The 25,878-nt window shown below is 42.5% G+C and overlaps 1 protein-coding gene across 12 annotated transcripts; it reads right to left on the reverse strand.

The window, feature by feature from the left end:
- Positions 1–885: 885 nt before the first annotated feature.
- LOC140836948 (phosphoribosylaminoimidazole carboxylase, chloroplastic-like) lies at positions 886–25,705 on the reverse strand. Of its 12 annotated transcripts, none has more exons than XM_073202847.1 (18): positions 25,578–25,701; positions 9,968–10,037; positions 9,776–9,811; positions 9,061–9,276; positions 8,865–8,976; positions 7,066–7,128; positions 6,816–6,954; positions 6,200–6,255; positions 4,883–4,956; positions 4,496–4,643; positions 4,179–4,352; positions 3,627–3,714; positions 3,423–3,539; positions 2,353–2,450; positions 2,136–2,253; positions 1,965–2,059; positions 1,436–1,542; positions 886–1,323 (listed from the first exon to the last, which is right to left on the reverse strand). In XM_073202847.1, the coding sequence occupies exons 2-18, from the start codon at positions 9,973–9,975 to the stop codon at positions 1,230–1,232; spliced, it is 1,743 nt and encodes a 580-aa protein (XP_073058948.1). In that variant the 5' UTR covers positions 9,976–10,037; positions 25,578–25,701; the 3' UTR covers positions 886–1,229. The 12 variants fall into 12 exon arrangements, with proteins under 12 accessions (XP_073058948.1, XP_073058947.1, XP_073058946.1 ...); XM_073202846.1 differs by lacking the exon at positions 25,578–25,701 and adding an exon at positions 10,172–10,384; XM_073202845.1 differs by lacking the exon at positions 25,578–25,701 and adding an exon at positions 10,123–10,384.
- Between the last annotated feature and the right edge of the window lie 173 nt (positions 25,706–25,878).

Genomic DNA, 25,878 nt, shown 5'->3' on the forward strand with positions numbered 1-25,878 from the left:
GGTTTCTTTGACGATAATTTTCTCGAAAGAGAAGATTAATTTTTGGTGCCATATACAACATTAGTGCTAACGACTATTAATCAATGCTCCAAAAAACAGGACAAAACGTCGATTAAGCGTGAAGCATGTTGTCTAACTCTTCGATTGAACATATCAATCAATCAAGTAAAAAGTACGATAGCATAGATTTTAATGTTTAAAATCTATTTTAAACAATTTTTTTAATAATATAAAAATTTAAACAAAAAAACGTTAAATACATTGAAATAAATTTTCCTGAACCTTTCTTTTTTGCGCGCCTAAGGAATGTCATTTGATCCAACAACGATCGACGAAAATTTTATTACACATAATTTATGATTTTGAGAATCATTTGTTTGATAACCTGAATTCTTAAAATTTTCAAGTTTATGTATAACTAAAATGATAATAAAAACTAAAATTATTTTCACGTTTAATCTTGTGCTAAGTCGCTTAGACTTATAAAATTCGAAATTTGTTCATGATTTTTAGGACATTGCTATTCATTGTTCAAGGCAAAAGTTCACCATATAGTCTTTCTTGGAATGGGAAAGGCAAATGTTTCTTGTTTATGAGAAAGAATGATACATTTTTTTTGTGGCACAGATCACTTCAGTTGCTTGAATATAATTTCCACATAAGGGCAAGTCGTAAACTCGTGGTACCCAAATATGTACAAGTTTTTTATTGTTAAATTTGTGACGTTAACAGATATTAGATGCAATAATTGTATCTATTGGAAAACGATCGAACCGTGGTACTTGAACTCATGTGCAGTTTAAAATATTTGAATTACAACATTGCCACCAACTATAGCTTTTGGTAAAACGTAACATATACAATAGTTGGGGGTGTTAAAAGGCATGAACATTCAAATCGCTTTACTTTCGAATACCAAATATGATCCACCAAAATGAAGAAATTCAATGTTAAGCCCAAAAATAATCCAGAAGAGTTGTTCGGGTTGTTATATTACCTGATAACTCAAACCCTCCATTGGAATTTCTATACGGCAATCAAACAAAGAGGTGAAGGAAAAAGAATGAACACCATATTTTCGATTATCAATGCGACAAGTGACGTTCATACAACTCTAGCTTTTCCCTGCATCCATGCTGTCTGTGTTTAGCATACACATGATTTTATCGATCTCGACCGATGCAATCCTGTCTTGTAATCCACAACACTTGTAATCTTGGCAAGAACCACTATGCATTCAAGTAGTCTTCCCAACCACCTTTTTCCAGTTTATCTCCCTTAACTAACACTTCATCTCTTCTATCTTCAAGGTATTGAGCCATCCTACATGATTTAAACGGAGAAAGTCGGTGAATTAATTTCTTGGGGGGGAAAAAGAAAAGATTTGCACAATCCTCTTATTTGATTAGAGAGAGAGAGAGAGTAATAGCCAGACCTAGCTTGCAAATCAATGTCACTGATCCCTAACAATCTTACTGCGAGTAAACCAGCATTCGTCGCGTTGTTTATAGCCACTGTCGCGACTGGGACTCCCCTCGGCATCTAGAAAAACACAGACAAGTGAGTCGGTTATATCTCTGGTACCTCTGTATTGAGTACTAATGAGACTATACAGCATAAATTGTAGAAGTCATTCTCTATTCAATCAACTTTAAATAACAAGACCAAAATGATTAAGATATTGGAAACTCCAGAATGAAACATATCAGTGGGGGTATAAAATAATGCCTCATCATGAGAAAAAGCAGGTGGTTAGCCCCTAAATTAAAGACACGCTGTAATGAGGGCATTCACAGTTATTGCCTTGCACAAGTACTAGAAGGTTAAGAACGGACTTGGCTTAGAAGTGTGATTTAGATTTTAAAACACGATTTCCATATTGCACAATTCCCTCAGAATATCTATTATTTCTTTTATAAATTGAACAACTGGTTAACAAAGATAGATTAAAGTAGGACAACTACCTGAACAATTGACAAGAGGGAGTCAAGTCCATCTAATGTGGATGCTCGTACTGGAACACCAATCACAGGCAAGGGGGTCAATGCAGCTACCATGCCTAATCAACTAACAAGGTTAACCAGAATTTGCTCCAAATTACAAATGAAATTCAAATATCATGCCTTAACAGGTACCTGGTAAATGAGCAGCACCACCTGCACCAGCTATGATAACCTGAATTCCTCGACCCCGAGCAGATGAGGCGTACTCAAACATCATTTCAGGGGTCCGGTGGGCTGAAACTATTCTCACCTATACAACGAAGTTCAACGAGTTTTGACTTTAATAACACCAACAGCCATAATTATGCCAAAAAAAATCACCAACGAACATGCAGTTTATGGCAATAACCTCAGTAGGCACATTAAACTCTCTTAAAATTTTTGCAGCGTCCTTCATCACAGGAAGGTCTGAATCAGAGCCCATTATGATTCCAACACGAGGCGCACCTGCATTAAGAAGGATCTGCCAATCATATAAAAAATCAGTTCAAAGAAAATGCTAACTGTGCAAAGTTGTGTTTGCAAAGGAACACCATGCAACTGTATCAGGTGTCATTTATGTTATTTATAATGGTCCATTGTTAGTTCGCCCTACCCTCAACACAGGATGAAACAGGTAAAAATGTAGCATTAAACAGTTGTTGACCAGGGAGAGATTAACACACAATATGGAGAGTTCACTCACAAATCATCAGGTACCAAAAAATGGTATATAAGTTGCCCAATCCCGTTAATTGACTCAACAATGAGAAGTAGTTATTTTCCAGAGCAAAAGGGAGATGTAGATAAATACAGATGAATGAACTCTAAGTTATTATGACAAAAATCTTAACTAGAAATAAATCTCAAAAGTAACAATTACTAGTTTGTATACATTGGTTGTACATTCAGCTAAAAAGCATAGTAGTAACTACGATTCAAGGTCATAATCATTTAATTAATGATTTCTCGACCTCATTCTTTCTATCCTCTAAGATTATAGCACAAAAAAACTTTCATCCAATTTTATCCCACACTCGTAACAAACTACAATTAAACAAAAAAACCACTTACAGACTGGAAACAAGCCAGTATGCATTTTCCACAAGTTGATTACAAATTCAAAAAACTTAGCAAGGTCAAACACTAAACCAACAAAGAAAGCAGGAGGCATATAATAAAGAAAATGGAGGGGGAAACAGAAATTACAAAGACTATTTACCCGAGAGTCAGATTCATACAAAAGTACAAGGGCATTATGAAGGCTAAAATACTATGGTCAAACAGTAAATGGCAGAGAAATTATTCTGAAAAATTAAAAACAAATTTTTCCAAGTATGATATATCCAATCCTTCTCGATCAGCATTATACATTAAATAAGATGAAGAAATCTCATATCACTCACGAATAGACATTTTAAATCGAATAACACCACTAACCAACATGCCGGTCATCTGAGATCTCTTCTCCTAACAAGCATTTTAACCGGGCTTCAATAACGCCCATAGAGGGGCCAACGATTGTGATGTGGCCCATCTTTCTTTGCTTCCTCATCTCTGCAACACTACATAAATTGTCATCAAACCATGCAGACCCGAGAGAGTAAATAAAATATAACATGTGCCCCGAGCAGATTGACTAACCTGGTTTGTCATACCAATGAACTGATGCTCCAGGGATTCTCAATGCACTTCTAATTAGTCGATTGGCAAGTAGGAAACCTAGTTCTCCCTATATTCAGAAATGTCTTGCATGTTATTTAAAGACTGGTCGCAACTGAAGACAGATTATGGACTTCGAAACAGTATTAGCTACCAGGGACAGTCAATTGTTCTCTCCCCTATAAGGAAGGTTACATAAAATTAAACACAACAGTTCACTGATATGTCAACTACCACCTTAACATTTATAAACATCCGTCTTTTATCAAATTCCTTGGGGCTTTATAAGAATACTACATCATCTATCCTAACATGTTATATCCAGAAAAAAGATATCAGCTGCAGATAAAGACTAATGATACCGAATGTGATGGTAATCTTTGTAGTGCAAAGAAGCTTAGTTTTGGAAATCAATTAGTGATAAACAAAATGAATGGCTACTGTTTTGGAAATCTCGTATTTATTGGCCAGAGGAGGTCAGTTTATGTTGTTCACAAAGGTAACACATAAGGATTTTTCGAATAGTAAAATTACCTCCTCTTCCCCCAGTATATTGTACATGATAGCTGCTGGAGTCTTCATTGACGGATTGCCTAGTGGAAGACCAACAACGGCCCTCAGATGGTTCTCATATTGTGAAGTAAAACACGACTCAATTGTGTGATGCCCACTATTATGAGGTCTGGGTGCCACTTCATTGAGTAAGACCTAAGGAAATTGGACATTTAAGTAAGCAAGGAAAAATCTACACAAAACTGCAAAGCCAACACTTGTATGCGTTTACGTATATGTAAAGATGCATTGATATTGAGTATGTAATGCAAGTGAAAAAATATGAATCAATGTATAACCTGGCCATCAGATGTCAAAAACAACTCAACCGCAAATATACCAGCACCATCTAAAGAACTCACGGCCTTGTAAGCAACATCAGTTGCTAACCTTAGAATATTCCATGATACATTGGCAGGAGACTTAACAATGTGACAAATGTTCTCCCTACACATACAATGCAGGTACCAAAATATTTAAAGTTAGTGAAAAGTTCTAAAAATAATTAAAGACGAATAGATACCACACATTAAAAAACACCAGTACAGGTCCTAATCAAATTAGCAACGACCAAACCAATTGACATGTTGACGGAGCAATAGGTTTCCTAGAATTGAAACCCTGGATTTGAGTCACATAAAGCGGGTCAAGTGTAGAATTATAAAAGAAAAAGTGACCGTAATTGCCTGTGGATAGTTTCTACAACTGGATAGCACTCCATGGTATTATCTCTTCCTCTAGCCACTATGACAGAAAGCTCCTGCATTGAAAAAAAGGATGAATTTAAAACCACTTAATCTCCTAGTCTAGACAATGTATAACCTACAAAATGAAAATAACATAATATATCCATTAAATTTGTCCATGCATCATGAAAACAATTTCTAAATTAAAAACAAAACTGTTGAGGAATGCGTGGCAGCTCTCAACATCATATTTTATGCTTGATAAACAGATAAGAGTGATTAGAATAAACACCCACAATATATATATATATATATATATATATATATATATATATATATATATAAATAAACCTCAGACTAAAAATAATAAAAGTGTCGAGGCCTCGAGGGAGCAGTTCACATCTCTCAACACCTATTCTCGATTTACAAAGTAGAACTCAAGCATGGACGCCAAAAACAGTACTATCTATTTCAAACAAAAAAGAATAAAAGAAAACAATTAAAACATCAATACGAAGGCCGAGATTTTACCAAATTTGGCAAATAACTTAATAAAGCTTTCATAAACCTTAATTCTGATGTTTGAAAATTAATGACCAAACTTATAACAAGATTCTACATGCCAGATCTTTTGAGTTACAATAATCATTTCCCTATCATTATGCCAAAGAATTAACTTTCATAATAGGGTTGAATACATAAGTATAAAGATGCATGCATTCCACCCAAAATGACAACATGGCCTTTATCCCTTTCAACCTACCTCAGGAGATGGGTAATGCATGGAGAAATTGCAAAATAAAGTGAAAAACGGGAGTTCACAGTGGAGCAGATCAGCGGAAGGCAAAAATCAATTCTTGTCTTTAGAGCCGCTCAACTCTTTAAGCACTCGGTCTCAAATCCATTTCAGTATAGAGCTGGACAAAGATATGACTCCTCTTCCCAATGTGCTACCATATCTATGCTTCTTCACATGTTTGTCCCACCTTCCCAGCTAAATTTCTACCCATCCATTTAGTTATAAAAATTGACTTACCGGTACTACAAGTTATCGGTTAAGACTAAAATCTACCAGTGGATTACCCAAAATCATGCAGAATTGGCTAGTATTTCCATATTGGTAGGGAGAGTGAGCGTGAAACAATGATACTGTCATACACAGCATTTCAAACAACATCCAATGAGCTCACAGCTTAATACAGATATTACATGTATTTGCAAATTGTTAAGGAGAACAAACATGAAACTCTAAAGCGGATACAGGTGATGTGAGCTACATTATGTATCATGAAGACAGGACTGCTCACAGAAGCTAACCTTCACAAATGGTGTCCATTTCTCAGCATATAAACCACGGGCATATCCTCCGAGGGCTGCAAATGGACCCCAATTCAGTTACAATGACCATTTTCAACAACAAATCTAAAATTTATCACAGCAGAACAACTTATATGAAGTTGGAAAATGTAAATTTAGTCAATTCCCTGACCACACAAGTATATTAGTTTCCAGTTTATAATACAAACCCAAAAAAACCTCACTTATCAACTCGACTACCATAAATCAGATTGAGCAGCCAAATTTCACGTTCAATAAAAGACTTGAACTTATATATATATACACACACACACATGAAATGTGCAGTATCATATTGAAAAAAGCATTGTTGCAAAATGTCAAATTATGAACTTATCATGGTTATAAATTTGAATAAGAAATTAGAAGCCACAAAAATCTGCTGCAAAAATACAAATATGTAACTACGAAATTCAATTATCAAACTAAGACTTGAGGCAATCCAAAACACAAGGTTCTACTTAACAAATGAAAATAAAGCAAATAATCTGGTCAGCACAACCTTACCCAGAAACTAAAATAGAATAACATCACGAGGATAAGTTTATTATCCAAAAGTTGATTGACGTGAATTTACCTCCCACAGCCGATGATAGTTCACCTTCATTTTTAGCAACAGCATTACCTCTCCCATCATAAGCCAGCCTTTTGCTCTTTATCATCAAAGGATAACCAAACAGATCTCCAGCTCTTTTCGCACCTTCAAAATCATCTATCTGTCTCAGCCATTTTTATTTGTCAGAAAAATAAATTGCAGCACTTATTTTTTAAGCAATATAAATACTCATCTTAACCATTTTCAAGGACTCTTGCCAATATGGAAATACCTGGACGAATTTAGGGACTGGTATGGCATGTCGAGAAAAATGCACCTTCTGAAGATATTTATCCTGTTAACAATGATGTTACTTTATTACTCAAAGCACAAGCCAAAATAAAGATAAGACGAAGTTCTAAAGATGGAAGTTTATAGTGCATGCTTTCAACTGACCCAAAACTCTCACAAGAGAAGATACTTACAAATTGAACTTACAAATGATGCCATAAACACGTCCGTTTGTTGTGTACAATTGACATGCTACAGAAATGTGAACTAGTTAAAGAGTTTATGATATAGTATTTGGTATTTTGCAGAATGCTGGAGTGACCAATAGCAAATCTGATACCTCACAGGTCACGACAATCTTATGTTGGCCCATAATCATTCAAGAGCCATATGGCGCACACTACTCTCAGGGTGGAAATCTTGCGCTAGAGGCATGCCAAAGCACATCTTTTTAATGAGGCGTGCACTTTGGCAATGAAGCCAGTGTCTTGGAGAGCCACCAAGACTCAAGGTACTGTTTAATTGTTTTTCAATTGTTTGTGAAGTTTATATTAGATGCTATGTGACATTTTCTTCTTGCTACATTCAAATTCTAAAGCACTTTGGCCATGAAGCCAGTTCTTGGAGAGCCACCAAGACTCAAGGTACTGTTTAAATGTTTTTCAATTGTTTGTGAAGTTTATATTAGATGCTATGTGACATTTTTTTCTGGCTACATTCAAATTCTAAAGTGTTATCCCTCGGCACACCTCACTTCAATAAGACGACCACCACGAGCTTAGGATCCATGGCACACATCACACTTGCAACTCTTAAAACTATGTGTTGACAACAAGCTTGTATCATCTCTCAACCCTTGAAGGGGCTGTATTTAAATAGGACATAAAATTAATTTAATTTGAATCAGATTGTTTTCTATCATTACAATTCACTTCGAGGATGTAAGATTATGAACCTTAATAATCCATATGCACTCGAGAAAATTGTTAGACAAGCTACATGAGTCATCAAATAGGTGAGTAACTTCAATAATTTCTTTCGCTACATAATAAGGATATAAATATCTAAATTCTCTATCACGATTTTAAAAAAAAAATTATTTTTTTAAGCATAAAACAAATATATAGGTTAATATGCATACTAAAGTAACACAATCTGAACTGAGTTGCTTGCATCTCAAGAAAAAAAAAACAAAAAGGCTATGCGGCAAGGCAAGGGCATAGCACCATTCCACACAATGAATTCTATAATATACATTATGTTATTAGGAAATAAATTATCACTTCACAGCCACACTGATGCTTGTACCACAATTCTCACAAAGACAGGTTGTAAATAACTGAATTTATAGTTAGAATCAATTCCACTTGTACTTTTTTATTATGCCACTGCAATCACTCAGAAAAATAAGTAATTATCAATATCACTCTTCTTTATGTTAAATATTAATGTCTTCTTAAATCCATAGAGAAGGATGAACTGATGAAGTTAAAATGAAAAACAGAACAAAAGAACATCATGATTGAACACATTTGTAACAAGTAGAAGTAATGTTACACTATAAATATCCTAAAGCATCAATTACTGATATATTTCATGTATGAAATAAGACTGCTAATTATGAACTCACAAACTTGTCTTAACCAAGCACAATTTTGTCAAGTAAATAAAGTTGTCTATTGCAGTTCGGTAGCCAAGAAGTGATTGAGTGCGAAATCTAAACAATGACACATCAGAAACATGCATCACCGCTATAATGGAGTAATTCATACATTAAAGATACTGGAGAGAAATACAAACCTGAATAGTTCGGATAGTTGAAGCTTTAGGTTGGCAATCCACCCCCTGTTGTTCAAGTTTCTCCAGAGTAGCAGCATCAACGTGCTCGATTTCCACAGTTAGTACTCCACATCTAACCCAATCCGTACTAAATCAATTAAGGTTCACCAAACAAGAGAAGTAAATGAAAAGAAAAGAACAAGCTTTTGAATCCAACCTTTTAGAAAATTCTATTACTGTAGCACTGTCATTATAGCTTCCAACCATATGATGCTGGCATAGGTTACTTGCAGAACAATTCTCCTCGGGGTCCAGAACAACCACCTTTATTCCCATGGGAGAAGCTGCTTCACACAACATACGACCAAGTTGCCCACCACCAAGAACACCTACAACTGTTTCAGACAAACCATGAACTTGTGTGGTGGTACCCCTGTGCAATGGAACATTGTGAAAAATCAATCAGAAATCAGAAACAATTGAAAATAAAGCACTTAAATCATTCAAATTCTAGAGACAATTTAAACTGTCTTGGAGGATTCAGTCAGAGATTGCCTTAAATACAAATATATGTGTGTCTAGATTTTGTCCCGATAAAATGTGAGCACAATTACACCAATGCAACCAACATTAGAATTACGATCAAGTGCAAAAGACACAGACGAAGCATCAAATTTGTCTATCTACATTTACTCAAAAAAAAATCCCTGTTGACAACAACATTGTAGCAATCTAATTGATTTGACCACGTAACAAAAAGTCTGATTCCAGAAGTAGTTAGAAAATCCCATCAGCCAATATTTATTCCCAAGTTCTGACAACATAAAATGAAAATTATGTAAAGGTGAATGTAATGCTCGCAACGTGCATTTTGCAAAACAATAAATACTACAATTATTAAAAGAAGAAATTTTTTTACTGTATTCTGGTACCTGGGTGTAACATTTCGGGCATCATCCAAAGAAGCTCTGCAATGATTTCCGGGAATCTTATAGTTAAGCATAATATTGTGAGAACAACAAGAACTATTCGGGTTTTGGTTCATCACAACAGAATTACACGACTGAACTGTGTTCTTGTCGGAATTGAATAAAGCTAAGGAAGGGATTTGAGTGAAACTCAGCCTTTTCATTATGCTCGGTCGAAACTCAAGAAACAGCACGTCGTCGAATAGGAAGGAGGATTGAAATGAAACTGTCAGGGGGGGAAAATATAAGCATTAATGCTAAATTGAGACATATATAACAGGGAAATAAACAAAATTCATCAAATGTCATACTGTCGAGGAAATATCGAACTCCGACTCAAGGAAAGAGGAGAGAGTGTACCGCAGGCTCTTTGCTTCACCCCGGAGGATGAAGTTTGGGCGGCGCCGTGATTATTTTCGGTCCCTTTTCAGCCCACGTCTAGTTAATGGGCTCACAGCTGTCAAACGGACTAACAGGCCCGCCTTGGCTTGCCCGTCAAGTTACGGATTGGGCTAATTATCAAACATTGAAATAATATAATAAAAAACAAAGAGGCCCAAACAAAACAGGCCACTGACTCTACCCACCTATTATTTTTCATTGCTTGTGTTGGTAAAAACGGCTGCGAGAGGAATTCAAAGCCCAAATTCAAAATATATAATCTACGTTTTTCACTTGAGAATGATTTAGGTCGCTAAAAGGTCAAAGCGACGATTTTAACGACGGTTTGGCGGTCCGTAACAAAAGTTGGAGTCGCTTTCTGAAAGCGACGGTTTAAGTTGCCCCGTCGCCTATAGCGACGGTTTTGTTGAAGAGGATTGTCGCTCATTAGCGACAGTTTATATGCCAACCGTCGCTACATGCAGCGACGGTTGTGTAAGTACACCGTCGCTATATTAAGCGACGATTTCTAGACACCGTCGCTATATTAAGCGACGGTTAAGAGAAAATCGTCGCTATATTAGGCGACGGTTTTGTAAAAACCATCGCTATATTAAGCGAAGGTTTTTATAAAAAACCGTCGTTATATTAAGCGACGGTCTAAAAAACCGTCGTTATATTAAGCGACGGTCTAAAAAACCGTCGCTATATTAATCGGCGGTTTTTTATAAAATCGTCGCTTAATATAGCGACGGTGTTTAATGAAAGTCACACTTGATGTGCGCAAAGATTTTAAATTTACGCAAAAAATAATGTATTAAATTTACACAAATAAACTACTACGCTAAAATTAAAATCATGTATTAAATTTTCTATAAAAAAAAAGCTTTAAAACGGACTAACAGGCCCGCCTTGGCTTGACCGTCAAGTTACGGATTGGGCTAATTATCAAACATTGAAATAATATAATAAAAAAAAAGAGGCCCAAACAAAACAGGCCACTGACTCTACCCACCTATTATTTTTCATTGCTTGTGTTGGTAAAAACGGCTGCGAGAGGATTTCAAAGCCCAAATTCAAAATATATAATCTACGTTTTTCACTTGAGAATGATTTAGGTCGCTAAAAGGTCAAAACGACGATTTTAACGACGGTTTGGCGGTCCGTAATAAAAGTTGGAGTCGCTTTCTGAAAGCGACGGTTTAAGTTGTCCCGTCGCCTATAGCGACGGTTTTGTTGAAGAGGACTGTCGCTCATTAGCGACGGTTTATATGCCAACCGTCGCTACATGCAGCGACGGTTGTAAGTACACCGTCGCTATATTAAGCGACGATTTCTAGACACCGTCGCTATATTAAGCGACGGTTAAGAGAAAACCGTCGCTATATTATGCGACGGTTTTTACAAAACCGTCGCTATATTAAGCGAAGGTTTTTATAAAAAACCGTCGTTATATTAAGCGACGGTCTAAAAAACCGTCGCTATATTAATCGGCGGTTTTTTATAAAATCGTCGCTTAATATAGCGACGGTGTTTAATGAAAGTCACACTTGATGTGCGCAAAGATTTTAAATTTACGCAAAAAATAATATATTAAATTTACACAAATAAACTACTACGCTAAAATTAAAATCATGTATTAAATTTTCTATAAAAAAAAATCTTTAAAACCTGATGTTGCGTGAAGATATGAAATTACAGGTAACGCTGAAAAATCACACCGAGTAGCAAATCTACAAAATAAATACGAAATAGTTAGTACAAAATAAAAAACCGAAACTTCGAAAAGATTAAAAGAGATTCGTTACGACCAGAGATAGACGAATATTGCTTATGTAAAATGTTCGCGAACCTCGGTATATATAGAACCATAGCGAACTGTCGCAAGTTGCGACGGATATCCCGTAAACCGTCGCGAATAGCGACGGCTTATTCTAAAACTGTCGCCTTCTCGATCGGCGACGGTTTTATAAACCCGTCGCCTTTCCAGTTCGCGACGGTTTTCAATAACCGTCGCCGTTTAGCTCGCGACGGCCTTTCCGACATATATTCCTACAGATTCCAAAAAGGCTATGCGGCAAGGGCATAGCACCATTCCACACAATGAATTCTATTACTGTAGCACTGTCATTATAGCTTCCAACCATATGATGCTGGCATAGGTTACTTGCAAGACAATTTTCCTCGGGGTCCAGAACAACCACCTTTATTCCCATGGGAGAATCTGCTTCACACAACATACAACCAAGTTGCCCACCACCAAGAACACCTACAACTGTTTCAGACAAACCATGAACTTGTGTGGTTGATATCGCTGAAATCGGTGATGCTGGCTGGGAGGTCAGATCCCTGCTTGGAGAGCTCGGATCAAACCTTGGAATGCTGGCGGGGAGGTCGGATCTTCACCTTGGGAGCTCGGATCAGACACCTCGAAATCCAGAAACACAAACAAGAGTGTTAGAAGGGGGCCGGAAGGTTGTTCCGGCGTAGCCCCTCCGACGCTCAAGTCAGAAAACTGAGAGAGAAACTGTGTGTGCAAAGAGAATGTGAATATATGAATTGCCTTTGAGAGTTAACGAAACTTGGTATTTATAGGTGAACCGCATAGTCCTAGTTTTGTTAGGTTTCGATCTTCAGAATCTTCGTAAGATTTGATTAGATCTTCGCCCAGATTTGATTTAGATATCGTTAGATTTAATTCAGATCTTTAATGGGCTTTAGTTTTCTGAGTTTTGATCTCCGCGGGCTACGCGCTTAATACCTGAATAAGGGCGCTCGTAGACATGTACCCCCGTGATGCTAGGACCTCATGTGAGCTCGGCTCGGGAGCTCGGCACTAGGGTCTCCGATCGCCCCGAAACTACCTTCTTGGAGGTCGGCTCGGGGGGTGACCTCTGATATGGGAGGTCGGCTAGGGATGACCTCCCGCGGATGACCTCAAGCACTCCCCTGAGTGATGGGCTTCCTTCGAGTTTGGGCCATCGAGAGCGGGCCGAGCCCATCCTCCATCCGGGGGTATCACGAGTCCCCCCCTCAAGTCGAGATGACGTTGAAAACCAGAAGCTCGTAGTGGTATGAGCTCTCGGTGGCCCATGATTAATGACCTCTGTGCACCTGAACTGTCTTGAGATTAGGATGACCGAGTTACAGGGAGTTCTGCCCACAGAAAGTGAGTCTCTCCAGCTGAGCGCAGTTTTCGTTCGTCCTGAGCTGGAAGATGAAGTTCAAAGCCGGGCTGAATGACTAAACAAGGCACTCCACACTATGATGAAGGTATAGCTGAGCTGAGCTTATGTTTGTGTCCCATAAGCCACGCTGATTCATTTCGGTATCCGTGCTGAGCCGAGACTGAGGCGAACTTCCAGCTGTGCTGAATACGAAACGTCACTGCCAGCTGTCAGTTAAAAAGTAAGTTTCACATATTTCGATACAATCTTGGCCGTTCAAGCCTTTCGTGATCAACGGTCAGATCTCCTCCTGGTCCCTCTATAAATACCCGTTACCCCTTTTACTTCATTTCCTACTTTCCCTTCATTTTACCTCGGCTCCGACCTTCCAAAAGAATTCATCCTTTCCCTCAAACTCCTGCTCTCCCGATCTTCTTCAATAGGTATCGTTTCATGGCCTCCCCCAACCGCTCTTCCTTGTCGACCTCCGAGGGGATATTCCGAGAGGTGGATCAGTATGATCCCCTCACGGAGGTCGCCTCGGGATCAGGTGAGTGTCCTGAGATTGAGGGGGTCAGCTCCCGCCTCGTTGCTGGTGATGACGGCGCAGTCCTGAACCAGCTTAGCCTCAGTCACCCCGAGGAGCCACTCAGGATGTCTGACCCCTGGATCGAGCTCTACCCTTCATGGTTGGATGCCTCGGACGAGCCTCGCATCCGGGTTCTCTCCTATGCTCCCAGGGATTATAAGTTTATATTCCTCATTCCGAGGATAGAGCCCACAACCCCCCTCCTGGATATTACACTTTCTATGAGGACCAATTAGACGGTGGACTTAGGTTCCCTCTCCCCTCTTTCTTTCAAGAACTGAGCCAATTTTACCAAATCCACCTCGGCCAGTTTTCCCCCAACACCTTCCGCACTTTATGCAATTTTGTGGTTCTTTTCAAAGCCTTAGCTTTTGAGGTCGACCCCCTGACCTTCTCTCATTTCTACCTCCCCAAGAGGTCAGAAGATGGTCTCTTCTATTTCTCAGCTCGGCCCAGCTGCCAGTTCTTTGAGGGGGCCCCGAGCTCTAACAAATTTTGGAAAAACCACTTCTTTTTCGTCCAACCCTCTGACTCCTGGGACATCTGTTCGCAATGGCGGGCTGCTCTGCCCGAGCTCCCCTGTCCCGCCTCAGGTTTTCGCAAGAGTGATACTTTTCTGAGGCCCTTCGGGGTCATCCGGGGTCGGCGTTTCCATACCCCCACCCTTTTAGCTGAGGACCTCTTGAGCTACTATGGGCTTAGCTCGGCCAAAGTCACTCCCAAGGGCAATGCGGGTATGGAGTTCAGCTCGTCCTGCCACTCGCACCCCTCTTTTTTTTTTTTTTTTTTTTTGCATGTATATTCATTTCTGAACTGACCCCCTCTTTTCTATTCGTGTCAGCTAACAAAGTCATGAATGCCCTGATCCAAAAGGCTGCAACTCGCAAAAAGCATCAGGTCGGCTCGGGTGCTGCGAGTAAAAGCAAGGCCAGGGTTGCTGAGGCCAGTGCTGAGGAGGTCACTGTGGTGGCTGTTACTGAGGCTTTGGAGATCTCTCAGAGCGCCCCTTCCCGGAAGCGCCGTGCCCCCAGCACACCTGGCCCAATGGGTCAGTCCGGCAGCAGCGGGGAGCTCGGGCCTCTTCAAACTGACGCAGTTCCCCTTCGGCAGTTCAAGCCGGACCCTCGATCCAAAGTCAGCCGTTGCAGATCTCACCTTTACGACATGTACCGGGACGACCTCCGGATAGTAGGGGCGGGGCCCACTTCTCTGGCTGGAGCCGTGCTGCGGGACGTCGCCTCTCAGGCCGATGCAGACTTCCTCCAAGAGCTCAATTGGTCGGAGCTCGTCTCGAGGTCAACCTCTGCAAGTGCTGAGGTGACTCTCTCTCCCTTCCTTATTATTACTATATTTATATATTCTTTCACAAACTGAACTCTTTCTTATGCAGGCCGCGCTACTGAATGCTGAGGTAGCTTTCCGAGCTACTAATCTCCGGAAGATATCCTCGAAGGATACACGGACCTTCCAAGCCACCTCAGCCGAGCTGGAGAAAAAGTTGTCTGACCTTACTGAGGCCTTGGAGAAGGAGAAGGCCAACTCAAAGAGGCGGGAGGAGGATATGCGCCAGGGTTTTGCTGCAGAGACCCTGAAGTTGAAGAATGAGCTGCGCATGTTGGAGGTCCGACTCGAGGCGTCCCAGGAGAAGGCTAGAACCTCTCAGGAGGCAGCTAGGGTTGCTCAAGCTGAGCTTGAAATGGGCTCTGAGGCCTTCAAGGAGGACTTCCTGAAGTCAGAGGAGTTTGCCCTTACCGTTGCTGAGAAGGCCCTCGGTTTCATATATGTGGGCTTCGACGGTGCTGTGGCCCAGTTCAAGGAGGCTGGCTACCCTCTGGAAGGGGCCTCAGCCGATTTTCTTGATTCCCAGAGGGTGGTAGATAACCTCCCCCCAGAAGACCCAGACACTGAAGGAGCTCAGCAGCCCCCCCCCCCCCCCCCCCCCCAACTCAATAGTTTATTTCCCTCCGCTCTACTTGTACTGAAATATTTTAATGAAAATTTTTATTCAATCATTTCATCTTGCATGAGACCAGCAATCACAATGAACATAATAGACCTTCCATTTGCCGAGGTTTCTCTTTGGTGGCTCGGCTAGACACAGTACAATAATAATACGGTAAAGCTCTTGGAGATCAGCCTAGCACTTAATAAAATAACGAACCACTCCATTTGCTCTGAAAGAGGTCGGCCCTGGCTCTTGGAGCTCGGCCTAACATGATGAAATTGTAACTCATTGCGGAGCTCGGCCCGGCCACTTAAACATAATAACTTGGAAAAAATAAAACATTGCTGAGCTCGGCTCGGCCATCAGAGCTCGGCCAGCCACTTAAACATAATAACTTGGTAAAAATAAAATATTGCTGAGCTCGGCTCGGCCAGCCCCTTAACCATAATAACTTGGTAAAAATAAAATATTGCTGAGCTCGACTCGGCCATAGGAGATCGGCCAGCCCCTTAACCATAATAACTTGGTAAAAATAAAAAATAAAACATTGCAGAACTCGGCTCGGCCTGGACGCTCGGCCTGCCCCTTAACCATAATAACATGGTAAAAATAAAATATAAAACATTGCAGAACTCGGCTCGGCCTTGGGAGCTCGGCCAGCCACTTAACCATAATAACATAGTAAAAATAAACCATTGCTGAGATCGGCTCGGCCTGGGCGCTCGGCCTGGGCGCTCGGCCTGCCCCTTAACCATAATAACATGGTAAAACTAAAATATTGCTGAGCTCGGCTCGGCCATAGGAGATCAGCCAGCCCCTTAACCATAATAACTTGGTAAAAATAAAATATTACTGAGCTCGGCTCGGCCATAGGAGATCGGCCAGCCCCTTAACCATAATAACTTGGTAAAAATAAAAAATAAAACATTGCAGAACTCGGCTCGGCCTGGGCGCTCGGCCTGCCCCTTAACCATAATAACATGGTAAAAATAAAATATAAAACATTGCAGAACTCGGCTCGCCCTTGGGAGCTCGGCCAGCCACTTAACCATAATAACATGGTAAAAATAAACCATTGCTGAGATCGGCTCGGCCTGGGCGCTCGGCCTGCCCCTTAACCATAATAACATGGTAAAAATAAAATATTGCTGAGCTCGGCTCGGCCATAGGAGATCAGTCAGCCCCTTAACCATAATAACTTGGTAAAAATAAAATATTGCTGAGCTCGGCTCGGCCATGGGAGATCGGCCAGCCACCTAACCATAACTTCGAACCATAAATTTATACCGAGCTGAGGTGGGATATGAGGCTTCTGAGCTGACTGAGGGTGAGAACCCTTCGTACTTGACGTAACCAAGATGAGGTAAGCTTCGGGCTCCTGAACTGATTGAGGGTGAAAACCCTTTTCATACTTGGCGTGACCAAGATGAGGTGAGCTCTGGGCTCCTGAACTGACTGAGGGTGAAAACCCTTCTCATACTTGGCGTGACCAAGATGAGGTGAGCTCTGGGCTCCTGAACTGACTGAGGGTGAAAACCCTTCTCATACTTGGCGTGACCAAGATGAGGTGAGCTCTGGGCTCCTGAACTGACTGAGGGTGAAAACCCTTCTAATACTTGGCGTGACCAAGATGAGGTGAGCTTCGGGCTCCTGAACTGACTGAGGGTGAAAACCCTTCTCATACTTGGCGTGACCAAGATGAGGTGAGCTCTGGGCTCCTGAACTGACTGAGGGTGAAAACCCTTCTCATACTTGGCGTGACCAAGATGAGGTGAGCTCTGGGCTCCTGAACTGACTGAGGGTGAAAACCCTTCTCATACTTGGCGTGACCAAGATGAGGTGAGCTCTGGGCTCCTGAACTGACTGAGGGTGAAAACCCTTCTCATACTTGGCGTGACCAAGATGAGGTGAGCTCTGGGCTCCTGAACTGACTGAGGGTGAAAACCCTTCTCATACTTGGCGTGACCAAGATGAGGTGAGCTCTGGGCTCCTGAACTGACTGAGGGTGAAAACCCTTCTCATACTTGGCGTGACCAAGATGAGGTGAGCTCTGGGCTCCTGAACTGACTCAGGGTGAAAACCCTTTTCATACTTGGCGTGACCAAGATGAGGTGAGCTCTGGAATCCTGAACTGGATGAGGGTAAAAACCCTTTTCATACTTGGCGTGACCAAGATGAGGTGAGCTCTGGGCTCCTGAACTGGATGAGGGTAAAAACCCTTTTCATACTTGGCGTGACCAAGATGAGGTGAGCTCTGGGCTCCTGAACTGACTGAGGGTGAAAACCCTTTTCATACTTGGCGTGACCAAGATGAGGTGAGCTTCGGGCTCCTGAACTGACTGAGGGTGGAAACCCTTATCTGCAATGATAATAATTTTCTAACAAAAATGCATAATTTTATTAATGTATCTGAATAAAGCATCAAAACCTGACGTCCTTGCATCGAAAGTAAATGACATAAAAAAGAACTAAAGCTTCTAACAATATCTAAGCATAATATTTGCGAAGGTGATAAGCATTCCATGGCCTCTTCAATTTCTTCCCTGTCCAGTCTTCTAAGTAATATGCACCTGAGCTGAGCTTTTCCACCACTTTGAACGGTCCTTCCCATTTTGGATCGAGCTTTCCGACCTTCTCTTCCTGAACCTTCTTAAAGACTAGGTCTCCAACCTGGAAGCTCCTCTGAATGACCCTCTTATTGTAAGTTTGGGCTATGCGTCTCTTGTAAGCCTCCATCCTTATGGCCGCGGCTTCCCTCTTCTCTTCCACGAAATCTAGGTCTGCTGCTCGCCTCTCATTGTTTTGCTCATCATAGAATATTACGCGAGGTGTCTCTTCACCGATCTCGGCCGGAAGCACGGCTTCATTTCCATAGACTAGGCTGAAAGGTGTCTCCCCCGTGCCTATCTTTGGGGTGGTCCTGTATGACCAAAGCACGCTGGGGAGTTCCTCCACCCAATTACCCTTTGCGCTCCCAAGTCTGGTCTTCAGGCTCTGCACTAAGGATCTGTTGGTGACCTCCACTTGCCATTGCACTGAGGGTAGGCCACGGAGGTGAAGTGCTGCTGGATCTTCATCTCTTTACACCAGGCTTGGATCCGGCTTCCTTGAAATTGCCTCCCATTGTCGGATATCAACTTCCTCGGGACTCCGAACCTGCAGACGATATTCTTCCAGAGAAATTTGAGTACCTCATTTTCAGTTATCTTCGCCAAAGCCTCAGCCTCTACCCATTTTGAGAAATAATCTATGGCAACAAGCAAGAACTTTTTCTGAGCTGGGGCCGTGGGAAAAGGTCCCACAATGTCGATCCCCCACTGGTCGAACGGGCAGGCTGCCACAATACTCTTCATTAGTGCAGCTGGTTGATGTTGGAGCTTACCATGACGCTGGCAGCTGTCGCATGAGATGACGATGGCTAGAGCGTCTTTTAACATGGTGGGCCAGAAATATCCGGCCAAGAGTGCCTTTCGTGCTAGAAAGTAAGATCCCAAGTGATTTCCACAACAGCCTTCATGAATCTCCCTTAGTACATAGTTAGATTGCTTGGGACCCAGACATTTGAGAAGAGGCCGAGAGGCTGACCTCTTGTAAAGAGTTCCGTTGATCATTACAAACCGAAGGCTCCTTCGCTTCATCCTGTAAGCCTTTTTCGGATCTTCGGGGAGCACCCCATCTTTCATGTAATCCAATAACTCGGCGCGCCAGTCATTGTCTTCGTGCTCAGGAGAGGGGTAATGCACAGCAGGGCTTAACTCTACTTGGACCACCACCTCTCTTGATCTCCAGCTGTGAAGTGAGCTTGCCATTTTTGCAAGGGAGTCGGCTCCCTCATTCTCCTCCCGGGGGATTTGCTTAAAAACCAGTTCTGTAAAGAGTTCTTTAGCTGCTTCCACCGCTTTTACGTATTCTATCAATCTCTCATTCTTGATGTCGAAGGATCCATTCATTTGGTGGGCCACCAGCTGAGAATCAGAGAAGATGTGGACCCTAGCTGCTCCGACCTGCCGTGCTGCTCTTAGACCCGCTAAGACCGCTTCGTATTCTGCCTCATTGTTGGATGCCCTAAAGTCTAGTCTCACGGCTAACTTTAATTCATCCCCTTTTGGAGAGATCAATAACACACCAACTCCGCTGCCTTCATTGGTGGATGAACCATCCACATAGACCTTCCAAAGGTCTTCCATCTCCACATGCAAAGTCTCAGCCAGGAAATCGGCCAAGGCCTGTACTTTGATTGCGGTTCGAGGTCCATATTGAATGTCATATTCTCCCAGTTCGGTGGTCCACTTCACCAATCTTCCTGAGATATCAGCATGAGTCATTATCTTTCCGAGAGGGCTGTTAGTGAGGACCATAACGGGATGAGACAAAAAGTATGGTCTCAGTCTCCGAGCCGTGGTGATCAAAGCTAAAGCAAGTTTTTCCACTGTCGTATATCTGAGCTCAGCTCCCTTGAGTGCATGGGATATATAATATACGGGATTCTGCTCGGTGCCCTTCTGTCTGACCAGGACTGAGCTCACAGCTGCTTCGGTGGCTGATAGATAAACATACAACTGCTCCCCTGTTGATGGCTTTGCTAGTATCGGGAGCTCAGCCAGATATGTCTTCAGGTCTTCGAATGCCTTCGTGCACTCTTCATCCCATTCGAACTTCTTGGCTTTTCTAAGCACGCGAAAGAAAGGCAGACTCCGGTGCGCCGCCCTCGAAATGAATCGCGATAAAGCCGCGATTCTCCCGGCAAGCTTCTGAACCTCCTGGAGATTCCCAGGAGGTGTCATAGATTGGATGGCCTTTACTTTTTCGGGGTTAGCTTCAATTCCCCTTTCTGTTACCATATATCCCAGGAACTTTCCGCTTTTCACCCCAAATGTGCATTTCTGCGGGTTCAGCTTCAACCCATAGGACCTCAGAGTGGCAAAGGTCTTGCGGAGGTCTGTTATAAGGTCCGCCAAACTCTTGGACTTCACTAAAATATCATCCACGTAGACCTCCACATTCCTTCCTATCTGATCTGAGAAAACCTTGTCCATGAGCCTCTGATAAGTAGCTCCTGCATTTTTTAGCCCGAAAGGCATTACCACATAACAGAATGTTCCCTAAGAGGTGATAAAGCTTACTTTATCCTGGTCTTCCCCTGCGAGAGGTATCTGATGGTACCCCTGATAAGCGTCCATTAAACATAGGTATTGGTGACCCGAGGTGGAATCGACCAGCTGATCAATCCTCGGTAAGGGGTAGCAGTCTTTCGGGCAAGCTTTGTTAAGATCCCTGAAATCGACGCACATTCTCCATTTTCCAGAACTCTTAGGGACCAGAACCACGTTTGATAACCATGTTGGGAAAAATATCTCCCGTACGTGCCCTGCTTTGAGTAGCTCATCCACATGCTCCTTTATTATCTTATCTTTCTCAGGGCCGAAGTGCCTTTTCTTTTGTTTAACCGGTCGAGCCTCGGGGAGGGTATGGAGGCGATGTTCCATGACCTTTGGACTGACTCCTTGAAGTTCTTGCGGAGACCAAGCGAACACATCGGTATTAGCCTTTAAGCAGGCTAACAAATCATTCTTACTTTGAAGGTCCAGGTCGGCCGCCACCCTGATGTTGCGTTGGTCTCCTATTTCCACTGTCTCGGGCTCCTCCTCTGATATGAATTGAATCTCTCTTCTAGAAATAGTTCGTGGTGGAGTCTCGACCATCCCCACTTCAGTTCGGGACTTCTTCACTTCAAACCTTACTTCATCCACATAGCAACGACGTGAGGACTTCTGGTCCCCACAAACAACTCCCACTTGGCTCTCTGTAGGATATTTCGAGCCCGTTTGGTATAAGAAGCTACAATTAAAAAAGTGCTTTTGATAAAAAAAAAAATGCTTTTTAAATTTTCAACTTGTTTGGGTGGGCTTCTAGTGCTTAAAAAAGCACTTATTTAAGTTGAATTTAGAGCTTTTTTAAAAGCCTTGTTTTAGAGCTTTTTTCACTAGCTTTTTTAATAACCTTAAAAAAACACTTTAATGATATGTATCCAAACACATTTATTAATTTAAAAAGTGTTTTTTATCTATTCATCCAAACACAATATTAACATAACTTTGACTTAAAAAAACACTTTTAAAAGCCAACTTAAAAAAGTACTTTTTTAATCAAAAAACTTTTGATACCAAACGGGATCTTCAGCTTTTGATGGTACGTGGAGCTCACAGCTCGGAAGTCAGCCAGGGCTGGTCGACCCATTATCCCGTTGTACGAAGAGGGTGCGTCCACCACTGTGAAACATATCATCTTGGTGATGCGGTGTGGTCCCGTTCCCAAAGATAAGGGAAGCATAACTTGTCCCATAGTTTGGACGGCATGTCCTGTGAAGCCAAATAAAGGTGTTGAGATGGGGTCAAACTCGAACCCTTCCACTTTCATTTGGTCTAGGGTTTTCTTGAAAAGAATGTTGACTGAGCTTCCAGTGTCAACAAAGATTCTTGCCACGTCGTAGTTGGCGATGGTGAGAGTTACTAATAGGGCATCGTTGTGAGGTGCGACAATACCTTTTAGGTCCTCTGGTCCGAAGCTGATGGCAGGGTCAGCCTTTGGAGCAAGGTCTAACCCAAGGCTTTCCAGTCTCCTACCGTGGGCTTTTCGAGCTCTTCCGGAATCCCCGTCAGTTGCGCCACCAGATATCATGTGTATGATGCCCAGGGTCGGGTCATTCGCTATCTGTTCGACCAGAGGTCCCTGCTGTCGTTGGGGACCCGCTCGACCCTCTTGATTGGGTCGGTTCTCTCTTGGTGGAGGTCTCTGATTTATCCAGGGAGGTCCTTGGCTCCTCCTGTTGTTTTGATACCTCCCTTCTTGTCGAGCGAGGAGGTTCTTCATGTGAGGGTCTCTTTGCATGATCATTTGTACCTCTTCCCCTAGTCCCTGACAGTCGTTTGTAATGTGACCGTATTCTTGATGAAATTCACAGAACTTATCAGAGGAAGGTAAACGCGGCCCTTTCTCGGCTTGTTTGGGGCGTTCTAACTTCCTCCTTTCTTCACATATTTCCATGGTCCTTTCCAGGCTCATGGCCAAGGGGGTATAAGGAAAGCGTCCGGGGCCTCGGCTCCGTTCCTCTGATCTTTCGGCAGGCCTTTTCCTGCTCAGGTCTACTTTTTCCTTTCCTTTGTCTTTATCTCCCGGTTTGCCCTCCGTACGCCTCTGCCTCTGTGCATCTTCGAGGTTTACATATTTATCAGCTCGGCTCAGAAGTTCATCATAGCTACGAGGGGGCTTTTTCACCAAGGAGTTGAAGAACTGTCCCCCCCGGAGACCCTGTGTGAATGCGTTCACCAAGGTCTCCGTAGCTGCGGAGGGGACCTCCAAAGCTGCGCTATTGAAACGCCTTATGAAATCCCTCAAAGAGTCTGTCTCACCCTGTTTCACACTGAACAAACCCAGGGAGGTCTTCAGATGTCTCTTGCTAGTGGCGTATTGGTTCATAAAGACAGTACTGAACTCTCGGAAGCTGGTGATGGAACGTGGTGGCAATAGATCGAACCACCTCTGAGCTGGTCCCACCAATGTGGTAAGGAAGACACGACATTTCACCCCGTCTGAGTACCGGTGGAGCAGGGCAGCATTGTTGAATCTTCCCAAGTGTTCTTCGGGGTCAGTACTCCCGTCATAATCTCTCACAGTGGGCTGACGAAAGTTGGGCGGGAGGTCCTCGTTCAGTATCTCAAGAGAGAGAGGACTTTCCCTGTCTTGCGGGGGAGGTCGGCCCCCAAATTGTCTACCCAACCTCCTGATTTCCTCCCAAACAGCGTCCAGGTGTCCAAGGGGAGGAGGGGGAGGTGGTTGCAATGGAGGTGATTGAGCTCGTTCTCGATGGAGGGCCTCATTTATAGATGTGTTGATCAGTTGGGTCAGCTGTTCGAGGCTGAGAACAACTGCTTCTTCTCCCTGGGCACCTCCACGGCCTCCCTGATTACCACCGGGGCCTCTTGGGGCACCTCTAGGGCATGTCCTTTTACCTGTTCGTCCCCACATGTCTACGTCTTCTCAGTATATTTCCCACAGACGGCGCCAATTGATATCGCTGAAATCGGTGATGCTGGCTGGGAGGTCAGATCCCTGCTTGGAGAGCTCAGATCAAACCTTGGAATGCTGGCGGGGAGGTCGGATCTTCACCTTGGGAGCTCGGATCAGACACCTCGAAATCCAGAAACACAAACAAGAGTGTTAGAAGGGGGCCGGAAGGTTGTTCCGGCGTAGCCCCTCCGACGCTCAAGTCAGAAAACTGAGAGAGAAAACTGTGTGTGCAAAGAGAATGTGAATATATGACTTGCCTTTGAGAGTTAACGAAACCTGGTATTTATAGGTGAACCGCAGAGTCCTAGTTTTGGTAGGTTTCGATCTTCAGATTCTTCGTAAGATTTGATTAGATCTTCGCCCAGATTTGATTTAGATATCGTTAGATTTAATTCAGATCTTTAATGGGCTTTACTTTTCTGGGTTTTGATCTCCGCGGGCTACGCGCTTAATACCTGAATAAGGGCGCTCGTAGACATGTACCCCCGTGATGCTAGGACCTCATGTGAGCTCGGCACTAGGGTCTCCGATCGCCCCGAAACTACCTTCTTGGAGGTCGGTTCGGGAGCTCGGCCGAGGATCTCCGATCGTCCCGATACTACCTTCTTGGAGGTCGGCTAGGGGGGTGACCTCTGATATGGGAGGTCGGCTAGGGATGAGCTCCCGCGGATGACCTCAAGCACTCCCCTGAGTGATGGGCTTCCTTCGAGTTTGGGCCATCGAGAGCGGGCCGAGCCCATCCTCCATCCGGGGGTATCAGTGGTGGTGCCCCTGTGCAATGGAACATTGTGAAAAATCAATCAGAAATCAGAAACAATTGAAAATAAAGCACTTAAATCATTCAAATTCTAAAGACAATTTAAACTGTCTTGGAGGGTTCAGTCAGAGATTGCCTTAAATACAAATATATGTGTGTCTAGATTTTGTCCCGATAAAATGTGAGCACAATTACACCAATCCAACCAACATTAGAATTACGATCAAGTGCAGAAGACACAGACGAAGCATCAAATTTGTCTATCTACATTTACTCAAAAAAAAATCCCTGTTGACAACAACATCGTAGCAATCTAATTGATTTGGCCACATAACAAAAAGTCTGATTCCAGAAGTAGTTAGAAAATCCCATCAGCCAATATTTATTCCCAAGTTCTGACTACATAAAATGAAAATTATGTAAAAGTGAATGTAATGCTCGCAACGTGCATTTTGCAAAACAATAAATACTACAATTATTAAAAGAAGAAATTTTTTTACTGTATTCTGGTACCTAGGTGTAACATTTCGGGCATCATCCAAAGAAGCTCTGCAATGATTTCCGGGAATCTTATAGTTAAGCATAATATTGTGAGAACAACAAGAACTATTCGGGTTTTGGTTCATCACAACAGAATTACACGAGTGAACTGTGTTCTTGTCGGAATTGAATAAAGCTAAGGAAGGGATTTGAGTGAAACTCAGCCTTTTCATTATGCTCGGTCGAAACTCAAGAAACAACACGTCGTCAAATAGGAAGGAGGATTGAAATGAAACTGTCAGGGGGAAAAAATATAAGCATTAATGCTAAATCAAGACATATATAACAGGGAAATAAACAAAATTCATCAAATGTCATACTGTTGAGGAAATATCGAACTTCGACTCGAGGAAAGGAGGAGAGAGTGTACCGCAGGCCCTTTGCTCCACCCCGGAGGATGAAGTTTGGGCGGCGCCGTGTGATTATTTTCGGTCCCTTTTCAGCCCATGTCTAGTTAATGGGCTCAGAGCTGTCAAACGGACCAACCGGCCCGCCTTGGCCTGCCCATCAAGTTACGGATTAGGCTAATTATCAAACATTGAAATAATATAATAAAAACAAAGAGGCCCAAACGAAACAGGCCACTGACTCTACCCACCTATTATTTTTCATTGCTTGTGT

This window comes from Primulina eburnea, chromosome 7 (assembly GCF_022965805.1).
Source record: "Primulina eburnea isolate SZY01 chromosome 7, ASM2296580v1, whole genome shotgun sequence".
Taxonomy (NCBI): domain Eukaryota; kingdom Viridiplantae; phylum Streptophyta; class Magnoliopsida; order Lamiales; family Gesneriaceae; genus Primulina; species Primulina eburnea.